This window comes from Vidua macroura, chromosome 17, assembly GCF_024509145.1.
Source record: "Vidua macroura isolate BioBank_ID:100142 chromosome 17, ASM2450914v1, whole genome shotgun sequence".
NCBI lineage: Eukaryota > Metazoa > Chordata > Aves > Passeriformes > Viduidae > Vidua > Vidua macroura.
In genome coordinates this window covers 4607645-4624492 of record NC_071587.1, presented here as the reverse complement: position 1 = coordinate 4624492, position 16848 = coordinate 4607645, and the positions used below count along the sequence as shown (strand labels likewise).

Here is a 16848-nt window from a genome sequence, read left to right as displayed (position 1 = left end):
CACCCCAACAAGAGCAAAGGGATGCCCAAAATAAAAGAGCCCAAAGTCCTCTCATATTTTAGTGAGAGATAAACGTGGCTGAGACTTTGCATGAGTCCCACCACCCCTCCACACTCCTGCATGTGTCAGATGCCACCTGGCACCTCCCAAGGAGCTGATATTGCACTGGATGTTATTAGGATCTAACACAGATGCTGTTTTGGGACAGGGCAAAACCAACTTTGCCCACTGCAGTGCCAGCAAACACCCTTTTCGTGCCCTCCAGTCCCAGGATCCCTGGGTGACCAAGCAGTTCTTTTCATGTCCCAGTCACACAGGAACCAGCCTGTTGGGTTTGGAAGGCCTCTCTGGCTGTGGCATCTCAGGATGCTCCATGCAGAGCTCTCAGCAGAGGGAACAGCAGAGACAGGACAGCTGACAAATGAGGCCACAGCCGTGAGCAGCATGGGACAGGGAGGAGCTTTAAACAGATGTGAGCAGCTCAGTGGGTAGGTAAACAGGATCCCCACTTCTTTCCTGTTCCACGGCTGGAAAACCCACAGGCCCTTCCTGCAGGAAGGGAAGGAGGAGGGTGGGGAGCCCACAGCACTGGGGTCAGCTTCCAAAACTGGGAACTGGCTGTCCCAGGGCACCACTCCTGCCCATGGCACACACAGGATGTTACCAGTGCTGCTGGGAGCTCCTGGTTCTGATCAGGGTGATCCCCGAGGGACTCAAAATGCCATGTCAATATATTTTAATACCATGGGGCAGGGATTAATGGGGTGGTCTGTACAGCAGCATCCAGCAGGAAGGAGCTGAGTGTTCTTCACATTGGACTCTGGATCCTATGGAGCACAGTGCTTTAGGTCACCCACCCAAACTGACTGCAATAAAGGCAAAATACCCAAATATCTTCAGAGGTCTGTGCCAAAATGCTCAGGGTTCATTAGGAAGCCCTCAGTGAGAGGTAGCTGAAGGTGCTCCTATGAGAGCTCAGCCCAGGACAGCTGAGTGAGCAAGGTGTTTGTGGAAGCTTTGAACCCCACGAGAATGACACGAGGACCAAGCAAAGCCAGATGGCCACACCTCTGGCTCAGCACCCTCACCCTGCTCTCAGCACAGCTCCTTCCACCTCCACCTCCTGCAAGCCAAGCTGCCAATCCCACCTCACAGGAGAAAAATCAGCCAACAAATATTGTCCTTGAGCTACAAGACAAGTCTCTGGATGTAAGCAAAGCAAGAAATATTTCCTGTTCACTTGTTCCCCGTAGGGTAACTGACAGATCAATGCTGCAAACATCCCATTACTGAACACATGGCAAATCCTAGAGCACTGATTGAAACAGTGCAATGATGAGCCAAGCCTTGAATTAATGCTACAGATCCAGTGCTGACCTGTACTCAGATGAACCTTTCCTGGCTCTGAAGAGTGGTAGAAAATTGCCACAAATGAGAGTAATTTGGGTCAGGGGACAGAGCAGCAGCTTTTTCATAGCTATTTCACAATTGCATGATTGAAGTTGTGAGAAATAAATTTCCTATGAAAGCACAAGGAATCCTGCTTAGGTGCCTTTACAGATGAAATTTTGAACCCAGTTGCCCTTCTAATAAAAGCAAAATGGACTTCCAGCACCTCTCCATGACCCACTGCCACCTCCCAAACCAGACATGCTGTGGTTTTGGCACAGCATCCAGCAGCAGGTTGGAAGCTGGTTACAGCCTAGACTGGAACTTCATATCACATTCAGGCCTTGCATCACTGTTGTGACAGCATCACAGCTGTAGGAGGAAAGAAACCCCTGTGATAAGTGCCTGACAGGCAGGAGGATGTCACTGCAGATCCACAGGGACTGTCCTCCTTCAGTGGAGCTCTGGCTCTTTCCAACGCCTGCTATTTCAGGCTGTTACACCACAATTTTAATTAAAACAAGAGGCCCATTAAAACTCTCGTGGAGCCCTGCTCTAGCCTTGCTAATTAAAGACAATCTGACAGGATCTGAAATGATAAAATAAACCAGGTCTGAAAAGTTTGAGAGGCACAGGACAAGTCTGAGCTCTAAGTAGGTTGAAGCTTGCTCTCTGTGGGAGCACTGTGTGCTGTCCAGCCCCAGGCTCCTCAGTGAGGTGCTGGTCTCTGTGGAGCTGATGGGCTCTCCAGAGGGTGAATCACAGCACCCCAGGTCAGATCTCACCTGTCTTCCCTGACAGCACCCAAGATCTGAAGGCAGTGTTGGCAGACAGATACAGAAAGTTCTCGCCAGGTCCCCAGCACGGGTGGAATGGCTGCTCTTTACTGCAGGCTCTCTGCTCCTCTCCAGCCCCAGGAGGCTGAGCTGGGATGGATTTCCAGGTGAATTCCTTGACCCAGTCATTGGGCAAACCACAAACACCCTGCAGCAGTGAAACCTTACTGCTCTGTTCCTGTGCAAGGACTTTGTACTTTTCATTCAACGTTAATGAATAGGGTAAAACTTTGCTGTTTATTGATAAGGATGGGTTTGCCTCAGAGAATCCTTCAGATCAGATAACTTAAAAGACCATTAATACACCAAGCCATCATGTCTCAGTCCTAATCATTGCAACCAGAACCATGGAAGTGTCAGCACCTCACCTCTAACCCTTGCTGCTCCAAATGGAAATGCTTTGGAGGTGCCACAGTCTTCCCCAGCCACTCAAAACGTGGATGTGTCCAGACAGATGCAGGTGCAACACAGGACAAAACAGAAGCTGTGTGCAGGTAACTCTGCCATGGACACCATCAGCTGCCAACCAGGCTAAAACAAGGCTGGTGCAAGCAAGGAGAACGGTGTGACAGTGCCTTAGAGGTTAATTCCTGCTCTAGTCTCCCCTTTTTCAGGGGTGAACTCTATAGAAATAGCCCTTAGGACAAAAAAATGTGAGTGTTGTTTTGTTTGGTGGGTGGGTTGCTTGGGGTTTTATTATGGAGGAGGATTGTGGTTAACATTTTTTTTTTTTTACTAATGGGATTTCTCTTGTCAGCCCAGGTAAAGGCAAACCAAGATAAATGAGACTTTGGAAGTTTCCCACTACATTTCAGAGTTTGATGCTCTTACACTCAAGGCAGAGATCTTTTTGCTGCTTTGAAAGCAAAGCCCAGCACAGCAGACAAAACCACCAGGGAAATGTGAATTAAGGCCCAGTTTGACAACATTGGCCAAACTGAGAAATGCTATGAACTGTTATAAAAAGGTATTCAGGGCAGGAGAAATGCCCCAGAGTAACTAAAGCCCATTTCCCACATGAGTGGCACTTGCAGCCAGCATACCTCACGCTAGCCAGGGAATCCAGAGGCCAAATCCAGCAACAAACAGTTGCAAATTGTAGGGACCTCAGTGGAAACTGCATCTGCTTGCTCAGAGCTGCACATGGGCTCTTGTTCCCCGAATTAAAAGGGAGTGCAAGGTGCTTGATTGCATCTTGGCTCTTGATTACAAATGCACCAGCAGCAGCCAGAATTAAACAGTTGGCTTCCTGGCCTATTTAGCATCCTTTAGTGCTGGGCTAGAGGGTGGGCAAGGCTTAGGAGGTGTTTTTATATACCAGCATCTGAGTTTTTTAAATTTTTTTTTTCTCAAGACACTCGCAGTGAATGATAACGTTTCCCAAAGATCTGGCCAAGCTCCAGAGGGAAAAACAAGCAGTGGAAGTGTCTGTAGAAGCAGCTCTGTACTAGGCTATAAGGCACTGCCTGAACCAGCTGCCATAGCAACTGCTATTAAAGAAAGAATTAGAGCATTCTTCACGGAAGTAGAAAACTCCCAGTCAATAAAGATGTAAGGATGAGATGCAAAGCAAAAAAAAAAAAAAAAAAAGGATAAATACAAACAAGTAGGAAAAATATGCACAACTGAATGAGAAGCAGGGCTCCTTGCACGGGTAGATGTGCTCTGGTGTTGTGGAGATGCCTATAAATACACTAAGATACCTAACTCCACCCTCATTAGCAAGCATTTTAGATACAGTTGATCCTGCCTTGGGGCAGGAGGTGGATTACATGACCTCCTGAGGCCCTCTCAACCTCTATTTTCCATGATTCTAGGAGGCAGAAATCTACACCAGCTGAGCTGAGCTGGCCTCACTCCAGAAAGGCAGGAATTTAAATCTGGAAAAAAAATAGATTTAATCCACTTTTCAAGTTCTCCTTGACCAGGAGAAAGGGGCAGAAAGCAGAGCCTGCAACCATAGCTTAGAGGCAGCTTCTTCCCAGCCAGGAATGCATTTTCAGCTGTACCAGGGGTAAAGCAGCAACATCAGGTTTCACCCTGCAAGAAAGATTCACCCCCACAAAGCATTCATCTCCCCACCAACATTCATTTGCAAAGAACAATCAGATACAGACTGCAGACCTGTGGTTTTGGTTGTGCCTTGCTGCACAAAATACACTTGAAAACAGAATGACACTGCAAAAAGCCAGCGAGCTCTCAGGAGCAATCAGGCTCATGTCCCACATCCCTTGGAAGAAGTGGATTAGACCCCACAGCACAGCCCCACAGCAGGACAGAGCCTTGGCTCTCGGAGCTCACAGCCAAGGACAGAAAGCAGATGAAATTTCCCTCTGGGTTGTGCTGCCTTTTACACACAAGACACCAGAGGTTCCCAACAGAGCTGCTGTTTACGCTCTCTGGTTCCTCACCACTGGACTGGGACATTATATCAGAATAAATAATGTGAGACTCCATTTTCTTCATGTGGAGAAGCCTATTCTTTATTCACACAACTTATTTTATACTGTTTTTACAGAACTCGTGTGCAACTGTAATTGGTTAATAGTTTTCTTGCCAATTACTCTACTGGTTAGTGAAAGGTATTTTACTTGTCCATCAAATCTCTCTGTTCTTAAACTGTTTACATATTTCCTTCACTGATTTTCATGGCACAGATTTAATGTTTATGTAGGTGCTAGCTGTTTTCCACCTAGGAATAGATTGCTATGTTAACCACCTGTTCACACCAAGATTGTTTTCACATGGAATTTGCAAAGTACTAGCTGCACTTAGAAGAAATGACAGGCCAGCCATCAATCTAACAGTGCAGGCCTGATTTTATGAAGCCTTTCTTTGATAATTTTCCTACCTGACTGCAACAACAAAACACACCGTGAATCGGAGCACAGGAAACAACACTCACCTGGAAGGCAGCCAGGCAGGCAAGAAACACTCTGACTGCAAGAAAAAGCCCCCATGTCTCATCTCCTGGGGCAAGGACCTGTCTGGGCTGTAGTGCCAGCCCTTCCAGCTGTTATCCCACTGAGCAGGAGCCAGGAGTGCTGCTCCCAGTGCTCCATCCCACCCACAGCCCTGCCTTGGCCCCCCCTCGTGCACATGGCAGGCAGTGGTCCCCTCAGGAGGAAACACAAGGACAACCAAGCTGGGGAGTTACAGGCTAGAAAGAGCCACCGACATATCAGCAAGTAGTAGCAGCCTTGGAAGTCTTGGCTTTGACATTTGGCAGCTCTCTGGACCCCAGGAAACAAGCAGGCATGCAAGGCTGCCTGCACATCACAGGAAGCAGGGCAGCCAGGACAGGGAAGGGAAAGGTTAAATGCCACTGATTTAGCACCTGTAGGCAGGGACATCTCCAGGCACCTGGTTGAATTAAGGTCCCATTGATAATCTGCCTTGTGCTCACAAAAGTCTGACGTTCCCGTTCTGAGCCCTCCCCGCCGTGATTTGGCCGGGCAGGTTGGAGAGCAGATGGTGACCTGACATATCCCACCTACTGCACCTTGCAGCACAACCTGAGCAGTTCCAGCCTCTCCTCCCTGCTGCCCAGATCTCCTTGGGAGGCAGCAACACCTCTCACACACCGACACACCAACACCATTAACACCACCAATAAACCAAGGAAATGTCCAGTTTGTGTTTATGTGCACATGCAACCAAGGAGACACTGAGTTTCTCCTCCAAAACACACTGTAGCCAAACGTTGGAAGATGATTAAGTGATTTAAGCTACTTCTTGTAAGAAACAAAATCTTGACAGCAGCGATTGGCCGATCCCTGTTTGATTAAAAACACCTTAAACCCAAACAGCCCATTCTTACTGCAGTGTGAATCCAATGTTTATTCATTACCCTGTAATCCTATTACAAAATACACCAGAAATATTTTCAGAGGTTTCAAAAATGGTGGGAGGCAGCCCAAGCGTAAAAGCCAGAAAATGAAATGATGCGTAAATGACCAACTTTTGAGAAACAAGAGAAGTATTTCTGATCAACCTTTTTTGTTTAAAGCAAAATTGTCAAATGAATTGTTGAGGTTGACTCCAGATTTGGAGAGGGAGAGGGCCTCATCCCAGGAAAACCTTAGGTGGACTTTCAGTGTTAATTTCAAGACAGGAAAGTTGGCATTTGAGTCTCTTACGGATATAATTTCCCCACTTGACTGAATTTCAGAGAGTAGGGGGGAAAAATATTTAAAAATATTTACTTGTTATGACAACAGAGAAAGTTGCTGATTCAATATTGCTCACGTTCCCAGATGCCTCTAGTTAGCTGCCATATGCAAATCACCCCACGTTGGCATCACATCCAAATTGCATGAAAAAGCCAAGTTAAAATGTGGCCAAATACGTGAATCTGCTTTTGGAAGACATACCAACCCCCATTAACAAAATTAACAAAATTCATCACTGCCAAGGGCTCCCACACACAGCTTCCTAAAGAGGACAGCTCTCATTTCCACACCCAGCAAGTTTAAAACTCAGAGAAATGCCTTTGTTATTGAAAAGAAACTTAATTTCTCACTCAAACCATTCTCAAATACCCAGATAGACACTCAGACTGATGGTGATAAGAGATCTTTTCTTTTCAGAGCCCTTCAAAGGACACAAAACCCAAGGGAAAACCTTCTCAGACAGATAAATGCACTTACTCACAGACCTGGACACAGGAACCCCACGAAAAAAAGCTTCAGGAGATTAATAATGTGGGTGGAAAATTAAGGCACCTCATAAAGGGTTTGAAGTAACAAGGGAACAGATCACATCAGCTTGGAAAGGTTAAAGAAAGCAATTTATAGACACTAATTAGGGCCTCTTTTAAAAGTGCCTTTGCAAGTGACAAGGTTGGGTTTATTCCAGAGAGGTGCAAAGGGAGCGTGGTCAGAGCTGCTCAGGGATGCTCCCAGAAGGGTGCCTGAACCATGCTGGGCACCACGGCACAGGAACAGGAGATTTGGGATGGCACAAAGGGAAGCAGGGAGATGTGTTGATAGGAATAAGCTGTTTTCTGCCCAGGGAAATCTTCCCCACACAGTGAGCTCCAAGCTCATGCCCTCTGCTCTGTCACTGGGAACTGTTTTGCCGGGTGCCAAGTCCAAGGTCACCAAAGCTGAGTTTTCCTTCAATTTCAGGCTCACCAGCCATGAGGATCTGCACAGTTAAACGCCTGCAGAAGTGCTGCTTTATGCAACACTCTGGGTCTGATAAGGTTTTGCTTGCAGGATGAAGTGCCAGGAGGTGGGAGCTGAAGGACTCTGCAGCGATGCCTTCGCCGGGGGCAGGAGGTGCCTGTGGGAGGCAGCTCTCACCAGAGAGCAGGAGAAACCAGGGCATTTCTGATGCTGCTGGGAAGTGAGTCAATCCTTGGGGTCTCTACTTCTCTGCTGGCTCCTTGGAGGAGCCCAGCTCACCCTGAAGCCAATGCCAACACCTGCAGTTTGTGTCATTCAAGCAGGAGCTCCCACTGCAAACAGCCCAGGTGTGCAAAGGGAGCTCCAGACAGCAAATGCCACATGTTTGTACAAGCAGCCACTTCACCTGCCTCTGGGATCTGGTTTTTTTAGTTTACAGAACACCAGCTTGTCTCCCCATGCTCTGGGGCTACTTTTAGAAAAGCTCAGTGATGTAGAAAGACCTGGACATGACAGCCCTGGCTGCTTTTGGGGACAAGGTGCTGCCCTGGGAATGGCAGGACCAGCCTCCTCTCCATGGTTTCAGTCCATCACCTCACACAACAGCCTCAAAGGGCCACAGCCCTCAGCAATTTCTTATCTTCTCAAATCCTTTGCAATCAGTAGAGTAGCTCATAAAGCATTCCTTTATTGCACTATAAAGCAACTCCTTTGCAGCCATCAGAACAGCCCAGAGGCTGCATCCAGCACCACACCCCCTGTAAGCTCTGTGTGGGCTGGGGGTCCTCCCTTTGCAGCATCCCTTTGAAACCAGCTCAGACTGAGCCCAGAGCTGGGTGAGGACTGGAGCATATTTCCAAGTAAAATGGAGATGGTGTGGGATGCCCCTCCCCAGCATTCCCACAGAGGAGCATGGACCAGGTCCAGCCTGGCAGCTGGGAGTGCTCTGGTCTCCCACCTCAGAGTCACCCACGAGCTGTGTGGAGCTATCCCAGCTTGCCAAACAGAAGGTCCAGGTGGCCCCCTGCAGCCCAGGGGCACTGTGCCCTCAGTCTGGGGTCACTGCCTGTCACCTCGCTGTCCCCAGCGCGGCTGCCCGCTCACATCTGCCACCAGCGTGTTTGCAGTGTGCTCCTGCCCTGCTTCTGCCAGCAGACACCCAAAGGAGCTTTTAATAGCAGCTTGTTTGTAAAACCTGGGGTGTTTTGACAGATCTGTTGCAGAAGATGAGAGGAGCAGGCAGACAGGAGCCATCACCCCTTCGCAGCTGATGGTCTCCAGGAGCCCCTGCCTTCAGTCCTGCTTGGCCACCACACTGAGACCAGGGAGCCACAGAACAATTTGGGTTGGAAAAGCCCTCCAGGATCATCGAGTCCAGCCATTCTGCCAGCACTGCCAAGGCCACAACAACCATGTCCCCAGGTGCCACATGGATGCATCTTTTAAATCCCTCCAGGGATGCTTGCTCAACCACTGCACTGGGCAGCCTGTGCCTGGGCTGGACAACCCTTTGGGTGAAGAAATCTTTCCTAATAACCAATCTAAACCTACCCTGGGGTGCAGCTTGAGGCCATTTCCTCTTGCCTTTCACATGTGACCTGGCACACAGTAGCTCTCTCAATTACACCTGGGCAAGAGGCAGTCAAAGGACAGTGAAAGCAGCATGTCCAGGACCTCAGGACCCCAGAAGAGCAGGGCTGGGTTCTGCACCCACCAGCTCCATCCTACAGCACTCAACTACCACCTCAGGAGGTGGTGATACACACCACAGCCTCAGACACCATCTGGACAAAGAGCCAACTCCACTTTCTCCTCCCTGATTGCATTGCACAGCACCTACCACCATCCCCTCTCCCACTTTGGGGGCGAGAATGACAAAAATAAGCAGAGAAGTCACAAGGAATGGCAATGGCACAGCCGCCCAGAGGTGACACGTGCCAGCTGCGCCCCCAGCTCCAACCTTCCTCACACTGACTTATCAACTTCTTAATCATTTGTATTTCACCTCCCCCTCCACAACCCACATGGAAACAAAAGATGATTCATATATCAAAATAATCACCTGGGACCTCCAAAAGCCCACGAGTTCCCACACTTTCTTGCTAAGGAATTTTGCCAGTTTGGCACCTGGGTTTGACTCTGTCCCCTCCTCCCTTTATCCTGGTCCCACATCATACAGAGGACAGAGCTGGCACAGAACCTGCCCACACACTACTTTTAGGACTTAATTGAGCACAAAACAAATTGACTGTAATAACTTGAGGCATCTGAAAAATCCAGTACTTGAGAAGCACCTGTGCCCTGGGAATACTGTCCCTTGTCCTCTCTATGGGGTAAGGAAATTGATTTTCTGTCAGCAGGGAAGTGGCTTTGTAACATTTGGGTTTTATCACCAGCATCACATTGGAAAGAGCAGCTGCTGGTTCAAGCCCACAACCTGGGCTCACCCACAGAAAGAGGTGAACAGGATTATAGTGCCAAAAGAGACCTGCGGTGATGGATTTTCCCTCACAGAAGGAAAAGAGTGAAGCTGGGAGCTGAAAGATCAATTCTGCAGCTTCAGCAGTGAAGTGTCCATGTCCACACGTGGTGCAACACCACTGTCCACAGGACCCTGCCACCAGAACACTCCTGTCACAGCCTGCACACACTGCGCCAGCCCTGCCCGCTCGCTGCCCTCAGGGAGCACAGCCATCCTTCACCAGGGCCCTGAGCACAAACACCTCCACCATTCCTGCCTCCCTCACAAAATGAGAAAGCACCTGTAGGACAGACAGTGAGGAGCTTTCCTCCTTCCAAACGGCCCAGATCCCAAACCAGAGAGAGCTGAAAGCAAAACTGGGGCTGGGCCTCTTGCAGACCCATCACACCCCCGGGCACAGTGCTGAGCAGAGGCACTGGCGCCACACAAAATGAAGATGGTAAAACTCTCATCATCCATCTCAACGCTGTGACCTGTCACTGGCAGCTGAACAGCTGGGTATGAAACCCAAACCACAACCTGCCAGTACCTGCCAGCACAGGCAGAGGTGATACAAGTCCCAAACGTGTCCCCCTCAGGCAATGCCAGCTGTCACAGCTGGCTTCACTGTTGGAGCCCTCCTAGAAGACCACAGCAGCTCAGAGAAACACAGGGCCACTGAAGCAGAGAGCTGGAGAGAGCTATGAAACCTCTAGAGCAAGGAAGGAACAAATAAAAACCTGCAGTTCCAGGGCGTTATCACAGGTCTGCTGTCCCAGGGAGGTCACAAAAGCACAAAGAACCAGAGCCACGGCAGGGCTTGGCAAATGCAGTGACAATGTCCAGGCAGGGTCACCACTGTCCATGCTCTGTTTGCAAACAGGAGCAAAGCACACACACGAGGGCAAGTTACAGTGCAGAAAAGGCTTGCTCAGAAACAGGGACATGACTTTGGGGAGATTCTTCACCAGACAAGATGAGGTCCTTGCCTTCCCCCCACGTACCGGGCAAGGATACACTGCCTCTTGTAGAGGGTGCTGGAAACTAGAGCAACATTCCCTAGCAGAGGTGCTCAGCTGGCCAGGTTTCCTAAGCACCCTCCTCTGCCACGCCAAGGGATCAGGAAGATCACACCAATTTTGCTACCTTGCAGAGCACCAACCCCAAAGGCTGCTCCAGCTCTCCTGCAAGAGATATTTTTACTCGTCTGCAGAGAAGCACTCTCCGGCTCCCCAGAGCTCACAGATTTTCCCCCATGCTGTGCTAAGGCTAATGGTTATTGACTTTTAGACGTATTTTTCCCTCCTCCCTTCAGATTTTGTAGCAAAGCACTTTCATCCACTTTGAAATGGTGCAATTAAACCAATTTTGGAACGATTTGCAGGTCTCTTCTTCAGAAAGCACTAAGCAAAGCCATGCTTCCCAGTATTTTGGGAAAAAAAATTCATACATTCACATAGCTCTGAATCCATGCCCTCAAGCAGGGAGAGTGAAGAGATTTACACTGACATGTAAATCCCTGCGACAGACTCCTCTAAAACCACTGAGAGGCACACCCAGAAGGCAAGGAAGTGTTTCACACCTCCTGTAAGTAGGAAGTGTGAGAAGGAGAGAGATGAAAACTGCCTTCCTTCACCCAAATCTCGGTCACAATTCCTGCCCTATCCTGGCACTCATGCACCCACTCCTGAAGCCAGCCAAGGTAACGCTGGTGTCACACGGGGCTTTGAGGACCTCAGAGCTGTGTCAGAGATGCCAAAGCCCAACACCACACCAAGGGCAGTCCGTGGATGACAGCACAGATGCCTCTGCACACCACAGAGGGCTGCACACCACATGGAGCTCACAGGCAGCCAGACAAAACCTGCCAGGCACCAGCACCATACCTTCCTCCACGTCATTCCTCAGAGACGCCTCCAGCAGAGCAACGCTGGCTTCAAAAGACACTTTCTTTCTGTTCACAGCATTTCTCTTCTTTTCATGCTTCCTCTTCTTGTGCTGCATCTCCTTCTCATACTGGGCCCATTTCTTCAGCTGCTGAGCCCTCCGTTTCTGGGCTGCCCGCAGCCTCTCCAGCGTGGGCACCTTGTCCAGCAGCTGCAGCTCGGTCAGGAGGTCCACGTGGGCATCCATGGCTTCTGCTGAGAGAGGGGACGGGGAGGATGTCCCAGTGGGAAGGGATGTCCCACCGCAGCTCCTCTGGATGGCAGCCTCCTGCTGCTATACCAGCATCCCGAGGCCGAGCTGGGGAGGGCCCATGGCAGAGTCCGGTGAGAATGTGGTGGGAACCTGAAATGAGGAGAAAAGCAGGAGAGATCAAGTATCACCAAGCACATGAGCTCAGCCTGCTGGAGAACACAACAGGCAACATCTACCACCTCAAAAGGCAGCCGAGTTAACTGTGCTTTAATTGCTGTAATTGCTTTAATTGTTCTTACCAGCCTTGGTGATTTCCTCCTTCCCCCACTCCAAACAACCCAGCAAAACCCTGTTGATTAAGTAGAAGTTCCACCGTGCAGCTCGTTCATGTCTATTGCTCACATTAACTCTCTCCCACGAGCAGAATAAAGTGTTAATGAGCAAAGATCTTCCACACGCTGGATACCATTTGTCAGACAACTTGGGGGCAGTTGGAGTACTGAGACTCCCATCCTTCCCTGGGCTGGTCCTCCCCACCAGCCCTGTTCCAGGTGTCCCCTCCCCACAGTCCTGCTCCGATGCACACCAGCAGCCACCTCCCTGAGGCATTTCAGTCTGAGCAGCAAGGCACAAGAGGGGACCAAGCTGCAGTGCCCAGGGCAGCCACAGACACCAGATGAGGCCGTTCCAGCAGAAATAACCCAGAAGCCAGAGGCTGGACATATCTGGGGATACCTGTCTGGTGCCTCGAGTCCAGGCAGGTTTTCCCAGAGGAATTCGACCCACCAGGAGCATCATCTGTGCTGCTCTGCCTCATCCATCCAGCCCCAGCTAAGGACAGATGGATAGACCTGGCTCTCAGGTATTAATAACACTTAAACCACTTCAGCTCTTAAAAACACGGGGGTTGTGTCCATCTCCCTCTTCCTTCAGGTTTTCTCTTCACCACACACTAAATCACTCTGGTTTTGCTGTTTGGGGTCCACAAGCAATGAGAGCAGTCAGCTCACAGCTCCTGAGCCTCAGTGTGACCACAACAGAAACCTCTGAGCAGGGCTACCCACAGTGACCAACCAGGGACCCACGGGCAGCTGCCCAGTCGCCTGCTGCACAGGAGGAGGAAACACAGCCCAGATTTCAGATGTCCAACAGGTGCATTTGAAATAAAGCCGAAATCACAAGCAAATGGAATTTATCCTTTCCAATCAGACCTGTGCTTTAAAGCACATAGAATGGCTCATGCAAAATCCTGGCAAGCAAAGAATATTCAGGTATGAGATGAGAGCTTGTGTGGTTCAGCCAGCTCGGAGGGGACAAAGGACAAAGAAAAATAAAGCGTTGATGGGAAAGGGTGACTGAGGAGCTGAAGTATTCACAAGCACTTGAGAAAGCCTTAATAAGACAGCTGAACCTCAACTCTGCTGCTGCAAAGAGAGGAAGCAACAGCCTTGTAAGCACTGGATGCAGAGAATCTATGGGAAAAGCAGCAGAGGAAAGGCAGCTGGACCCAGCTGAGAGCCATGGTGAGGGTACCCAACCTTACCCATCCAGGTGAGGCAGGAAAAGCCACGGCTCATCCCTGTCAGAGGGTGAAGCAGCCCATCGAGGGGACTCTGAGGGGCTGCAGGGCAGTATCCACACCACACAGCACATCCACCACATCCCAGGGAATCCTGGCTGAGGCATCCACACCTACTAAACACTGCTTCAGACCTTCCACAGGGCTTTGACCTTACCTATAAATATCTGGGCAGACTGAGAGCGAGACACGCCATTTCCTCCAACAGATAATTGGTTTGGGAACTGAAAACAAACAAACTCGGCCAGAGCACACAGGCAGGTCCAGGCAGCTGCTTTATCTAGCAAATGGCCAAGGACAGCTTCAGTAGCACCTGTAAACCTTATTTTGAAGACTTCAGGATAGACCTGAACAGAAAAAAAAAAAAACCTCTTTAATCCTGTCAGAATTTAAGAGTGACGAAAAATGCTTTAATTCCACACAGGAACAAACCCAAAACCTTGCAAAGTTTTTCATAAGGGAGCTACTAAATCAAAATTCAAATTTAATTTGCTTGCTAGAGGTGGAAAATACCAACTTGTGGCTTTAGCACGGCGCTGGAAAGCAAGGGAAGGGTGCCATGGCTCCTCCACAGCACAAAGCCACTCACAGCTGTCCCTGACCCCTGCCCACAGCCCCCACGGGCTGGGACTCACCACAGTCCCCAGAAACCCCACAGAAAATGCATGAATGCACTTCCCAAGAAGCTTTTCTTTTGGGACAGACGCATTTCCCGAGCGCAGGCGCTCAGCTGGAAAGCTCTTCAGCACCTCTGGTGAACTCAGCTCCTGCCCCTGGCAAGCATTCCTGGGAAGTATCTTTGTTGGCAATCTCAGTCTGTGCTGCAGCAGCACAGGCTGCAGATCTGAAGCCCCAGTTACAATACCTCGAAGGAGGGGAGATAAGGGCAGGAAATGCCTCCCGGAATACCGAACAGGCACTCCCACCTTGCTCCTTCTCCAGGCCACTTCTGCCATTGTTTGCTCAAAGATGAACAAATATTTTCCAAAACATACCTGGAGTAGAAACTAGGACCTAATTCTGCAGGATTATTAAAGCAGGAAACTTTATTTCAGCATTTCACAAGATAGGCTGGAAGTTTTCTCTTTGGGTTTAGGACTTCACCTTGGAAAGTGCAATTTATAAGTAGTAAAAGACAAGTGTGGCTGGGCTGGCCCATGTTTCAGCTTTCCTGCGTGCACCTCATCCTCCAGCAGCTCCTCTGCTCTCACAACAGAAGAAATGGGAGATTCAGGTGGTCTGCAAAGGGGAGTGAAATGGAGAGGGGGGATCCACAGACATCAAGACATGCCTGGAAGTACCAAATGCCAGCATGTCCTCAATCCAACCAGAAAATGAACCTCTAGAGGAGCTAAAAGGTCACTCTGAGAGCTCTTCCTGAAGTGGACACAGCTCAACTTCTCCCAGACATAATTCCCTATCACTCTCACAGACCCCAGAGCCCCAAAAAAGACTCTGTCCCCACAGCTCTGGCTGCCTGTTTTCCTGTGACCTGGTTCCTTCCCTGTACCAAAGAAATGGCACATTGACTCGTGGCACAAACAGGTTAACTATAGCACAGGTCCAGGCCCCAGCATTTGCTTACCTGCACAGTGACACAGAAGTGGCTGTGTGGGTGTCTGTGGCTTGCAAGGCATCGCATTTTGGTTTCCGTTTTATTTAAAGAAGCAGAGGGGGCAGAAAAAAAGCACCATTCCTCCTGTTGGGCCGAGCTGAGCAGTTTCCCTGAGCTCAGCAGAACTGGTGCCACCAGGCTGAGCACATCCTGCCACACACACACACACACACAGCCCCTGGCCCTGCAGGGACAATGGGGACCACTTCAGGGGCCAAAAGGAAGGCAAGGCACTGGTGCCATCCCCCTCCTCCTGGTACTGCAGCAGGGAAAGGCTCACTCTGACCAAAGATTGGCTCCTGCAAAGGGCACACAAGTGTTGGCCAACACCACCGTGGGACTTTTTTGTAAATTTGCATTTCCTGTGTCGTTTGTGTCACCTGATTAAGCCCAAAAGGACTCTCAAGGCCAGGTTACTCACCGCCAGTACAAGTGAAGTGGGAGTTTACTGACTCAGGGGTTGCAGCTTGTGCCACCAACCCTGTCTGAAGGCACCTCACACACACACACTCCTTCCCATTTCACTCTTTGAGGTTGGTACCTGCATCCCTCATAGGTGAAAAACCAAAGGTACTCATTTCTTCCACCAGCACACACTCAGAGCTGCCCCCCTGACCTTCCTACTAAGCATTCAACTTGCAGACAGTTTGCCATAAGACTGCTGAGGCTGGAGCTGGGTCTGTTAAAGCAGCCATGCTGCTGAGTGAGGCTGGAGAGGCTCTTCTTCTCCCCATCTGATGATGAAGCTGGAGCTGAGACCTGCAAATCCTCTGTCACATCTTCCCAAGGCAGCAGTTAGAGCACAGCATGACATTGATGCAGAACACAAACACTCACAGAACTCCTTCACTTAAGTGTCATCAACTGATTTCAGTTTTTTATTCCACTTAAAAAAAAAAAAAAATCCCACAAACCATGGAAGAGCAGCCCTTGAATGGTACACTTTGAAGTGAAAGGCTGGAGATTCTCTAAAGGTTCTCAAAGGGAAAACAGGAAGGCCCAGAGGAGCCACTTCTGAAGCTGAGGGGATCGTTTCCAGCCACTGGATTGCTCGTGGTGAGACACCTGCAGGACTGGGCCTGGATGATCAGGTGAGGTGTCTGCAGCACAAAGAAAAGTCAGTGGCATGAACAGACAGAAATAGCCCTCTCCTCCCCACACCAAGCTAATCTCTCCACTGGAATTGGAAACCAAGCACCAAAGCCTACAGCAGGGATCTGAGGGCATAAGCAGTCAGCAGAGGAGGTGGTGCCTGATTGATTTATTTCACTAACACCAACACCTGCACCATGGAAGGTGAGCAGCTGCCAAATTCACCTTTTCTGCTCCCTGCAAGGGCCAAAGCCAATCTGTGTGTTCCTGTCCCATGAAATGCAAAGTGACCAGCCCACTGCAGCCTTTCTGCTGAACCCATCCTCTGGCAGCAGGCACCAATGAAGAATTCACAGGTTTTCCTTTGGGCATCACCTTCAGCATTGTCCCCAGTGTCTGGGGACACAGACCAGCCAAAAATGCATGTTCTGCATGGGTGCTCCTGCTGCTGGCCAGGATCTTCCCAGGGTCTGGAGGAAGCAGCAGAGCAGCTCTTCACCCCTTGGTCCCCAGTGAGACACAAGCTCACTTGAGCCCAAAAGACAAACACAGCCAGCCAGAAAGCCACTGAGAAAAGGAGGAGACAGCCCAAGGGTCGGGCAGGAACA

At 49.8% G+C, this 16848-nt stretch overlaps 1 protein-coding gene across 1 annotated transcript in view; it reads right to left on the bottom strand.

Annotated features, from left to right (window-relative positions):
• PPP1R16B (protein phosphatase 1 regulatory subunit 16B) overlaps window positions 1-16848 on the bottom strand; it is a 54832-nt gene that overhangs the window by 25127 nt on the left and 12857 nt on the right. Inside the window, exon 2 of the mRNA XM_053992929.1 lies at window positions 11702-12104. Within this exon, the coding sequence (XP_053848904.1) occupies window positions 11702-11948 (247 nt within the window). The 5' untranslated portion in view covers window positions 11949-12104. The remainder of the gene's footprint in view (window positions 1-11701; window positions 12105-16848) is intronic.